The sequence below is a fragment of the Triturus cristatus genome, chromosome 12, assembly GCF_964204655.1.
Source record: "Triturus cristatus chromosome 12, aTriCri1.1, whole genome shotgun sequence".
NCBI classification, from domain to species: Eukaryota; Metazoa; Chordata; class Amphibia; order Caudata; family Salamandridae; genus Triturus; species Triturus cristatus.
In genome coordinates this window covers 813213169-813225579 of record NC_140595.1, presented here as the reverse complement: position 1 = coordinate 813225579, position 12411 = coordinate 813213169, and the positions used below count along the sequence as shown (strand labels likewise).

Genomic DNA, 12411 nt, shown 5'->3' with positions numbered 1-12411 from the left:
GAAACTTTAAGAATGTTCCTTTTGGACACAGGTGGTGACAGACATAGTTTATTTCTGACAGGTCAACCATTCAAATTACACAAGCTACTGTGCTGTCATTTGATATCAGGGTGGAACCTCTTTGAAGGTGAGCAGGGACATAAGGTCTCTCCACATATAATATTGTCCAAACCTCTCACAAACTCTAAAGTACCTTCATTTTCTTTCAAACAGGCCACACACAGATTCATCATTTAGTCCTGAGGAAGACCCCCCACAGACGATTACACAATCGCAATATTGTTCAGGGGTCGAAACGTTGACGCTTAGTACCGAGTGGAAATGATCACCCAGAACAATTGTGAAAAACTAGATAAATTACTAGTTGGGTTGAATCATATTTAAAAATACCTCACAGTGTTTAAATGTGTGTCGTGAATTTATGTTTATTTGTTATGTATATATTGTATTGTGGTATGTAAATATATTCTTTTGTGTTCACTTCACGTCATCAATTTAAGTGTAATTGTATACTGTATATCTGTGTGTGCATATATTTGTTCTATTCATATATTCTTTCAATTACACAACTCATATCCATTTATCATAAAATCATATATTAACTCAGAAGTATATGAGCTTTCTTTTCTCTTTTGTATTTGGACGTCATTTGGATATATATTTTTTCATTAAATGTTAGTCTCATCTTATTAGAGGGACCAAATTGTGTAAAAGATTTCACGCTTTTTGAAGCGAATAGGTGGCAGAACCCTGTTCCCTTAATGCACGAATCCCAGGTTCTGCACTTAACTGGGCTACCCCATTAGCTTATACTGTGGTCGAAAATGAAGCTGTAGAGTCCTGTGCAAGGGAAATACCAGGCCTCTTTAGAGCAAGACCCAGCCTGCATGAGGAATGTGTAGAGGAAGTGACCTGCCTCAGAACTAACCCTGGGCGTAGTTCGCAAAGTAGCACTTCGCGAAGCTACGCAAAGTGCAGTTCGCATTACGCGAGCTACGCGTAGCACTTCACGAACTGCGTAGTACCTTGTTCGCACTGTGCCAGATGTCGTTTTCAATGATTGCACAGTGCGGACAAGCAACCGGCACTGTGCAATCATTGAAAATGGCATCTTGCACAGTACGAGCTGTAGTTTTCTGCTGCTCGAGTAGATTTTTACTCGAGCGGCAGCTTTCTCAACGAGAACTGGTAGTTTCACATCGCGAGCGGTCGCGAGCATACGCGACCACTCGCAATGAGAAACCTGACCTCCTCGCGTTGAGAATCTCGCCGGGAGGTTTATTTTCCATGCTCGCGATCGCCAACTTGATGTTGCTGATCGCGAACAAGGAAAAAGTCTCGCTGGGATGTCATTTTGCTTGCTGGCGGTCGCCAACTTGACGTTGAGGACCACGAGCACGCAAAAAATGACCGCAGCACTACGCTACGCGTGTTCGTACTGTGCTACGTGCAATTCGCGTAGTGCGAAGTAGCGCGAACTTCGCAAACTACGCGAGCGTAGCGTAGTGATTTGCCCAGGCTTACTCAGAACAATAAGTACCTTGCACCTCTGCTGGTCAGAACACCACAGGAAGCAACTGCAAACCCAGAAGGTAGATGGCAGGTTTCCCAGGAGAGCCTGCGTGGTGACACTGCATCATTCACGATTCGCCCAACCTGCTCCCTCCCCCTCTAGTCCCAGTCCCATTCATGACATCAGAAAAGCCATGGCTGCCAATTCTGAGCCTTCGATAGACCCAGCGGTTTTTCCTCTTTACCTTAGGCCTTGGGGTAGTGTACCACAGGGATATTATAGTATCCAATATCAAAAATTCCTCAAGGGGCAGGCTCTCCGGGCTCAGCGGAGAGCTAATACTATAATATTCACTGCACTCTAGAATCTCGCCCCATAATGCTTTGCTGGGCCTTTGGTTGGCATTGTATTTTTGCCCATAACTTTGCTTGGGGTGGTCCTGGGAGGATGGGACCACCACTGAATCGTTCAGCATGATAAGCTCTTTGTGTTCAAGGCATCTGCTTGGTCCTCCCCCTAGGTTAGGGGTGACCCCAAAATCATCACCTCTCTCATTGCCTGCTATTTTTCTAAGTTCACTTTTGTGAATTGGTCACATGTTTTTTTTTATCATGTAAAGGTAAAGTTATATTATCAAAGGGTTGTGGGTGCAGTAGGGTTACTTTTGACTTTGAACTGTGAAAAACTCCATGTTTTCATTGATCAATCCAAATTGTATGTATTGATTGTCTCTTTATCATAGTGTGGGTCCTAATCTCTCTCCCCTTTTGTGTGTATGCCCTGGTCCTCCCTGTCAGAATTGTGTTCTCAGTGTCTGCCTACTATATTGCAACATTTATATAGTGCTTACTGCCCCTATGTGGGGTGCTGAAGCGCTTGCCTAGGGCAGCAGGCAACACCCTGAAGGGTGTGCGGTCAGAAGGGTGTTGTCTTTGATTCGATCCTATGTAGGAAGTGTTTCCATGTTATGCGTGATGACCACCGTTATGCGGTTATCATGTTATGGGACACAGCGCTTAGCAGCGTGATGGATAAATAAGTGCGAGAGATAGGTGTTGAGTTTATGGCTTTCAGTAAGATGGCAGCTTTAAGCAGTCCTTCAGGTACCTTTATGATATTTCGTACGATCATAGGCCACTTAGCTGGTCACTTCTCTGAGTTGGCCATTCAGAGATATTTTTTGTTTAAAGTTTATGATCCTGAGCAGGCGTAGGTTCGTGAGAATAACAGCCGAGACATCTGCTTGGATGGCTTTGTTAATATCATGCCATGTCTGACTGTCACTGTGAGATGCCAAGAAGTGATCGGCAGTGGACTAATGTAAAGCCTTCTGTTGGCCAGCAGAATGTATCACACCTCTTTAGTTATTCCATGCCTATTCAGTTGGCGATGCGTGGTTTACTGCTGTGGACTGGTACAGTAATGGGCGATTGGCATGACCCTTACAATTATGTTTAGCGTTAGGGTATGAATGTTAAGCAGCATAAGGGAATTGTTATGCAGCCTGTAGGAACTACAGTTGACTGCACAAGCACTAAGTGCTATGGTATTATTATTAGTAGGGACACTATGGTATTAGTTTTAGTGTGGGCAGGAAGGATTCATAATTGTACTTCATTGCAATTGCATCTATATAGTGCTTACTACCCCTGATGGAGCGTTGAAGCGCTTTACCCTGAGCAGCAGGCTACCTCAGAATTGAAGGTTAGTGACTCTTTCAGTAGTTTCTTTTATTAGTCTTGTGATCTTAAGGAAAACTATAAGAGTATTTACTCCAGTTTCAATGTGGTAGGTTAAATTAACAGGAGTTAGGAGGGGTCTTTAGTAGGGGAGGTCGATTCATGCAAATGATTAGTGGTTTTAACAGATGAGCTACAAGAGATTAGGAATTATTAAACTGCAGGGGTATAACTTTTAAAGGAGAGGTTGTGGTCTTTGAAATGAGGTGTGGGCACTTTGCAGAAATACAATAGTAAGGATTGAGGCAGACATGTGTGTGACTTAATGTAGGCGGTGCTCAGAGACAGGAGGCGCGGCGGATGGAAAGTGAGGAGGGGTGAATTGGAAAGAAAAGGAGAGGCAACAATTGGAACTTTTTACTATAAGTCCAAGTCAATTTTCAAGGGAATACGGAGGCAGCATTTATGAGGCTTTTTGAGAACGCGTGCAATCTGAAAAAGCGAAACTGTAGCAAGAAACAACATGATTTGCATGTGACATAGCACTAGAACAGGTACTTTTTATAAGCACTAGAATGAGGGAAACAGTCTGTCTCCTGAACTGCTGGAAGCATAAAGTAATGGCTGTTTGCAGATGCAGGGAAATATGGAGAGGTTTAGACTGTGCTCAAAGGCAGTGGTAATCTCATGATCTAAGCAACTTCAGAGAGTATATAATGCAAACATCGAAAAGGAGATTTTGCAAATGCTGGAGTGCAGGTCTTCTGGTGTTCACTCTTAAAGTGTGACTCACAGTATAAATTAAAAAAAAGGGAATGGAATCCATTTTGGATGCACATAGTTTTGCCATACAACAAGTTGTGGTGAGGCTAGCTTCCCCTGACAGTGGAACTGAAATGCCTGCATTCATGTGGCTGTGGGGTGGAGACTCGCACAATGAAGTTAGGAGCATGGAGACAGGGCTGTGTTTAGCAATTCCATGAAATGTGTTCCTGTTACTGACTAGTTCTTCAAGACACTGCTATTTGGTAGATAGTAAGGGTGAATGCGGACTGGTTCTTCCAGAGCACTGACACTTGATAGATAGTAGGGGTGAAGGGTGGGACTTTAGTTTCTGTTGTTCAATATGAGGACGTTTCTAGGTCAGACTTGCCCTTTTTAGGTCTCGCCTAGCTATTGTGTTTACGCAATCGCTATGCGAGACTCTAGTAAGAGGGGCATTTCAAAGTGCTCCCAAAAGTGGACTGCATGGCAAGCACGCGCACAATCACGTGCATCGTGCCGCCATGCAATCCGTTTGGGGAAGCGCTTCAGCCCACTGGTGCGTGCACGTGTAGCCACAGCCTTGGCATCATACTTCAAAGGGTCCGCTCCCCCGCCTGGAATGCGCTCCCCCACCCCCGCCACAGCATGCTTTGTCGGTCTTTTTTATTGTCTCTTAGTACGTCCCTTTTCTGTCACTATCAATGCCTCTTTCTCGAGCTCTTTCGTTTTCCCATTCTCTCCAGTTCACTTTCACTTTCACTGTCTCACTAGCCCGCCTTTTCTCTTCTTGTGCCTTGTTTTAATCTCTTTCACCACCCACATTCTTACTATAACCACCCAGGATGCGCTCTGAATCTTAACCCTCCTGTTTTCTGGGTCTCTCCAGCCACTTTCCTCCCTTCTGGAGACACCCTCTTCATAACCTACTTCTGTGCTCTCCCTTGTCCCAAGCACTCTCTCCACCCTAGCTCATGTCTTTATTACCCTTTCCTACCCGGACACTCTCGCTCCCCTCCAACACCCACTCCTCGGTGATCTCACCGCCCCCCCACCACCCCCACTCTGTTCGAGATATCTCCTCCACTCTCTTTCTTTCAGAACTGTCTTTATCCACATCTCATCCACCGAGATCTCGCACCCCTCCTGCACTCCTCACTCTGTGCTCGGTGTCCCCTCCACCTCTCAGAGCTCTCACTGACCCTTACAGACTTTTTAAAGCATGTTGCAGCAGGGTAGCTCTGTGGGTTACTGCGCCTACTGCCAACAGTCTGCCCGCAGCCTGCTAGTCCCAGATTCCCATCTTGGTCTCACTCCTACTTCTGTCGTGGCACGTTGGACATAAAACCACTTTCCATGGTTTGGACAATCATAAACAATGTTATTTGTAGCGCCATAAAGTCGCGAGACTGTTCTAGGAAGCTTTTTGCTCGATATTTGATTATTGTTGACTGAATGAATGGTGTAGTGTGTGTCAGTCCTTTACCTGTGATGAAGGTGGGCGGGGGGCGCTCACTCATGAGAAAGAGGCGCTGGCATGTCACTTTTCACCCGTGAAGCCTAAAAATGTTGCTCTTCACTGGGGTAACGATCTTTTACATGTCGAGATTCCACTTACAGAAGACTTTACTTGTGGGCGCCAGAGAGCTCTCCCTATAACAAGCATTGGCATAGCCAATAGGTCTCGCTTTTGGGACCTTATAAGTATTTAGTTATGCAACTGTTGCAAGGCTAAACACTTATAAGGTCCCAAAAGCGAGACCTATTGGCTATGCCAATGCTTGTTCTGCCTCTGACTGATGTTTCAGAAAAGTTAAAGGCAGCCAGGTGCAGAGATCTCACACTTCATTGTGTCCATATTGTGGGCACTCCCGCTTGGATCCAGTCCCAGTGCCACCAGCTGTGAGAAGCATCACTCTACACAAAGGCAGGGAGCCCGAGAAGGACACTTGAAAAGAACCAAACAGGTTGTGATACACAATACACTGGCTGAACTCTCTTTGCTGCCATTTGCAATTCTGCTCAACCTGCAGGAGCCAATGAGCCTTCAGCACCATGTCTGATCGCAGCCCTTCTAGGATGGGCTCGCAACACGGGCAAGAACCTGCAGACTTTCAGCCACTGTGATACGCAAGGCACTACAGACAACACATTTCCACACTCATGTTTCGCTTTCAACTTCCAAAAGTCACATTTAATGTAAAGCATTAAAGGAGTAGCCAAATTACTCCATGAAATATTGCTTCTTTCAATTCAGAGTGCGTAGATTTTTTCACACTTTTTTTCGGGTATGGGAGAATCATACTCCATTTTTCCACTCGGTAATTCCAGGGCAGGAAAAAAACGCGTTGCATAAGGCTTGGACTACAGCAGCAGCCGATCCACAATCCCGCATTTTGTTTTGTTGACAGAATGAATCTCCTCCACACACAGAAAAACCCTCCCCTCTTTACTCTCTTACTCCCGCCCCACCCACAGGTCCGTGCACACACTTGCCACCTACTTAGAGCAAGTAGTAAATGTATGTGGTACAACCCCATAATTTGGGAATTCTCTGCGATTCCCTATTCCAATGGGTTTTACTCCCAATTGCATGGTGCTGGTGTAGAATACCAATACAGGCCCCACATAGGCTGTGTCTGTGGGCAGCTTCTGTAATTGGCAGTGTGGCAATAATTAATTACTGCCAATATAGTGCCATTATTTTCTGAGGGGCCCACACTGCACTGCACTGAAGCTCTTGGTTTATTTGGATGTAGCCAGTTTGCTCTCCCTTATGAAGAGCTGTTGACAACCTGTGACTTGGAGAATGTGAGAAATCATGGGTGACTGCCTGACCTCAGCTGGGTCTGGTGGCTCAGTGAACTAATGCGTCCACTTGAGGGGCCTGTGTTTGACCTCATGCTCACAGGTTCAAATCCTGGCAGGTCCACTCAGCCTTTCATCCTTTAATGGTTGATAAAACGAGTACCATTGAGTTGGGTAACAATAAACATCTGTTATTCAGCGCCAAGAAACCCATTGTGGTGAATGTGCGCTTTACAAATACATATTATGTTATGACCTAGCCCGCCTATTCCATACATGCCAACAGACCTGATTCACGCAGGAGACTCCCATGTTTTTTGGGGCAATAATCGCTTTATTTTGTTTGACTTCCATTTGAAATTGCCTCTGCTTCAATAGAAGTCAATGGGGAAATATGTTGCCTCTATTTCTTTTTTCAAAATCTCCCACATCCCTGTTCTAAAATGTAGTCATGCATGCTAATCAGGGCCAGACTGGCCGTAGCGGGCATCGGACATTTCCCCGGGAGGATGGCTGCCGGTTTTGCAGAAGTTGGGGCTGTTTTTTTTTGTTAGCGTAACTGCAAAATTGACCCCAGCAACAAAAGCAGCAGTGCTTCACACTTAACTACTTTGAGGTGTCAGTGTGTATATAATACAAGTTGTATGCAAGTGACGTGATGTGAGTACTCTCCAAGTAACATGGAGTACCTGCCTACACATGCACTAGGGTGTTTTGATTAGTTAGCTCTCACTAGGTATCAACAAAACCTGAGGGGGCCGCCCTGCAAAGTACATGGAGGTGCCCCCCCACCCCGGTCAAGAGCTCACAGGCCAGGGGCTAGTTGCGCGAGTGCAGAAGGAGGCCCCCTTGAACTCGCCCCCCCCACAGCACTGCGGAGGCTGCAGGGACTACTGTTGCACCACTGGGTGTGAGTACCTAAACCCCTCTCCCTGTAAATACATCCGACATGGGTGTGATGTGTCTTTCACCCCACCGACCTGTGAATACCCCCATGAACAAGTATTCTTTGAGTACCGAGTGGTTCCTGTTAGTCACACCAGCCTTCAGTGAGTCCTCCTTCCCTTGATCTAAGGTGTGTGCATTTCAGTGACTACGGACGCCACCTAGTGATGGTGTCAAACTATTGCAACAGGCCTAAATGTTTCTTATTCAGTATGCGGAGAGCACTCAAGGAGGCACAGTTATATTTTTGCACTGTTCCTTGTGGCCTGCTAGCACCTACTTCCCTACACCGACATATACCCTTCTTCAGGGGTGAGGCTTTTTCCCTTGGTTCCTCAACATATATTATCCTAGCTTCTTAGCTACTGACCCTCCTATAGTCTGTGCTTCTCTTGGCATCAGTTGGAAAAGTTCATCTCCGGCCAGTGAGGCTTACTGTTAATTGCAAACATTTTAAGAATCTTGCAAAGAGGTGGACAGCAGAGATGGTGAATGTGGAGGGAAGTGTTCAGAGTTGTGGTGTTGTGAGCCTCACTCCCCAGTTACATCTCCGAGGAAACAGCACACTCACTTCCAAAAAGAAGAAGCATTGGCAAAGCCAAGAGCTCTCGCCTTTATAATGCAAATGCCAAGCTATTGGTTTTGCAAACACACACCCCTGGAATATATCCAAGGTCGGCAACTAGAGGCTATGGGGTCTCAAGGGTGAGCTGGCCTCCCAAAACAGTATATGCAGAACAAACAGAGCTACTCGAGATTTCTACATTTTTAAATAAATTTTGTATATATTATGCATCCCACACAGTTCTACTCAATATGAGTTATTGGACATACACAAAAATGTGGCGGATTGTCCTCACATACCATGCTTCATCATAGGACGACACACACTCTCCAAGAACACAGTTTGATGGACAGCGGGCCTTCACCTGAAGTCAGGGAGGCACTTCAAACTAAGAGTGGACCCTTGATTAAAGTGTATTAAAAACCAATGTGGCATCCTAGAAACTTTTTTACTCATTAGACATGACACTTGGTATTAAAACCAAATGTGGGACAAGGAGAATAAGTTCCCCATTACTACTTATACCTTCAACATGTTTCTGCCTTTGGGCTCATGCGAGTCCGTGGCATTCTTCAGGACGGGAATGTGGGGTCCTGATGTGGCAATCCTGCACTGGGCTTGCCACTACCCAAGAGTGACATATGAGGTTCAATATAGTTTAACACGATGCGCTTTCACTCATGGACACCCATATCAGGGGATACAATATCCCTCCACACATTCACCCTCTTACTTCGTCAAGGTGCGTTCTTCACTGCGAGCCTATACGTACCTGCTCCTCCCTCACGATGCAGAACAAATGGAATGAAGGGCGCATATTTAGGCCGACGTTGTGTTCCGCTGTCACAGGAGGATTGCTTGCACTGGTGGTGAAGCTCGTGATTCTGGTAAGAACCATCCGGCCTCAGATGGGGGCTGCCTGGTTCCCGACGTCCCCGCCGCAATGTCTTAGGTTGGGCACTTCCTTTTAGGAGGGCTCATGGGATTTGGAGTCTCATGTATGGGGCCCTGAACATATTGGATTTTTCGGGGGAGAAGCCAATACTGAGAGACTGCTAATGGTGTAGAGCCGTCTTTTACTGGATCAGATAATCCATTTTCATGATCTATTCCTATATTGTATTGGTAACAAATCACACAATTCAACTTGAATTGTGGAAATTGGAGTCCCGTATGTTGGGGCCTTTATAACGACGGCCGATACACGTGTTCCAATGGGACTCGCTTCTATAAAAAGGCTGCTTGTGGTATAGTACAATTTATTGGACTAGATTACTATTTCCATTTTCCGTTTTCTGTTTGTTCGTATTCATAACAAAACACATTGCTCAATTCAGCTCCACCTGGGATTTTTACGTTCTGATGGATGTGTCACAATGATTATTTATATAGTTATATATTCAGTGAGGAGCCATACTACCCCGGGGGGGGGGGGGGGGAAATATTTTCCACCTCATATTCTCGTGGCAACAATCTTGCTGGTTGATTGAACGCCAGCTCCCTCGTCCTAAATGCAATTTTTTAAGTACGGTTCTGAGGTTATACGTAGAGGGGAAGGTCTTGTCTTAGATGTCATGGCCTTGTGTAAGTTGTAACCAAAGGATATCACCATTCAGTCCTTTTTTCCATGTTCTCAACCGATACACCCATCTTTGTTCACGCAAAAGTAGTCTCTTTTGGGGGTCTGGGGTGGTAATATAAACTTTTCCAGAACTACCCATGTTTTATCCACATCTCTATGATTCTGGTCGAGATAGTGGCTTGTTAGTTTGGTGTTGTTCCGTTTGCAGTGTATCGTGCTTCGGTGTTCATTGGTACACACCTTTATTTTCCGAATCGTCATTCTCACATAGAATACACCACATGGGCATGTAATCAAGTATACAACACTCTCACTGTTGCAGTTGGTATGTGCCTTAAGGACCCACGGTCCACCCGTTTTTACATCAACCTCCCTGACTCCAGTTGAAGGTCCGCTCTCCATCAAACTGGGTTTCAGGAGGGCGTGGGTTGTCATTTGATGAAGCATGACACCTGGTGACGCGTGAGGACAGTCCGTCACATTTTTGTGTATTTTCAATGATTCACATTGAGGTGGACTGTGAGGGATACATAATATATAAAAACCTTTATTAAAAAAATTAGAAATCTTAGGTACCCCTGTTTGTGTGCATAAGCTAGTGGTTTTGCCATTGTTTGTGTGTAAAGTTTTGTTTAAAATAAGTTAAAAGAAAAACACAGTTCCAAATACTGGAGGAAAAACAAACCCACTTTGTAGGGTATCTCAAAACTGTACATTGCATTAAATGTTTTCAATCTTGATAAATGCCAAAGCTTATTTTTCAAATACTTTTATTTCCATAAACTCTAAACAGAATAAAAAAAAAATCATAACATCTGTGGGGGGGTTTTAGCCAAAGTTGTAGTAGGATTGGATTGAAATGCACGAGTTGCACCCCTTTGTTTTGCAAAGTGTTTGCAGCCCATACGCCCCTTCCTAGGGGTGATTTCAGCTCGCGTGCTCACTCTATGCCATTTCAAACATGATCAGCACCAAACCTCTTAAACTCACTAGCCAGCAGGGTACCCCAACTTAAGTCGTACACAGCAGCATGGTATGTGTTTTCCAGCAAAGGTGGCAACCCTAAGTACAGCACTTGTCCTGTCTGTCCTATAGTTTGTGTGTGTTTCTGTCTCCTCGGTGTGTTGTTGTGTCTGCCTCAGTGCCCCTGTCTGTACCAGGCTCTATTACTGTCTGTGCCCGCCTTTGTTTACCATGGTGAGCCACTCTCTGCCTAGTCTTGATTCCACCTCATGCTTCTTTTATTCACTACCAGACACTCCCTGCCTCTTTATTTCTTTCATGCAAATTCTTTTTGGGTCTCTTCTGTTCTTTTTTTTGATAGTCAGATAATTAAATACTTCTTTTTCCCTTTGTCTTGATTTTCTGTCGACCACTAATACTTTTGGGTTCTTGGCGTGCTAATCGCTGAAAAGCGCTTCGACGCCTCCTCAGGGGGAGTAAGCGCTATATAAATACAATTACAATTATTGTGATCGCCGGTTTATCTCCCTTCTGTGTGTGTTTTCGCTCAGTGTTGTGTGCTCTCTGTCTCAGCCCCCCCCCCCCCCCCTGCTCTGTGACCTCTGCCCATCTGTTTGCCCCGAGGTGGTCCTGGCCTGGCTGCTGGTGGGCACAAGAACCTCAACTGCCCCCAGAGGCCTCGTGCTCCTCTCTCTGGACACAGACTCAGCCCTGGAAGAGGTCGGCTGTGCTTGTGAATGAACTTCCGCCCCGCTGCACATCTAGTCTCCTCTCTGGCTTTGTTTACACTGATCTGGCTTAAATGGTAGGAGTCTCTCAGGTGTGAAGCGCTGTCTGTAACGCCTTCGGGTCATGTCAGCGCTATATAATAAATAAATGAAAGCCAATACTATAGCCATATACTGTGTTTGAGGGTAGTCGCTAACCAGCAGAAGGGACCCAGGCAGGGTGGTACTGTCTCTTTACAGAGTTACCCCTCCGGCCTCATTCACACTTGCCCCGGTGCCAGGCGCAATCACCCAGACAGACTCCACCTACCTGCTAGCGCCCCGAGGCAGAGCGCCAGTGAGAGCAGCGCACGCCCCGCCATGGCTGCCCGGCCTTCTCCCAGGCTTCCTCCGGTCCTCTGCGGGTCCCAGGCCGAGCCCACCGTGCACTTCCTGGGGGTCGGCCCTCGGGCAGTGTCAGTGGCCGCAGCTGCTACCGCCACGGTGACGGACAGGGCCCTGTGCCGCTGTGGGAGCGGGCAGGGATTGGGTTACCCCGCCAGGACACCGTGGGGGATTCCAGGCATGGCATCGCAGCCCGGCTCCTTCCACCTGTTGTAGCCGATCCAAAACAAAGAGGCCTTCCCACGGCCCCACTATGCGTATCATAAGAACCTCTGTTTACACAGCGCATAGCGCTGGGTGACGAACTCTTGTGCCTTCGTGACGCTTTAAACACCACTGGTTGCCACTACAGTACTTAGGGTGGTTATGTGACCCAGCCTCGCCAGGGAGTGCACAGTCCCACTCCTTTGCTGTCCTTACACCAACCATGGCAGGGTGATGCAACAATGTAGTCCAGTCGCTTTAATTCCCAGGATGCATCT

General features: G+C 46.2%; 1 protein-coding gene across 2 annotated transcripts in view; it reads right to left on the bottom strand.

Moving 5' to 3' along the window:
- CHRNB1 (cholinergic receptor nicotinic beta 1 subunit) overlaps positions 1-12193 on the bottom strand; it is a 185536-nt gene extending 173343 nt beyond the window's left edge. The window contains exon 1 of one of the 2 annotated variants that reach the window (XM_085639178.1): positions 11856-12193. In XM_085639178.1, coding sequence (XP_085495304.1) covers positions 11856-11907 — 52 coding nt within the window. In that variant the 5' untranslated portion in view covers positions 11908-12193. The remainder of the gene's footprint in view (positions 1-11855) is intronic. The other variant, XM_085639179.1, reaches the window with a different exon arrangement.
- Positions 12194-12411: the final 218 nt, after the last annotated feature.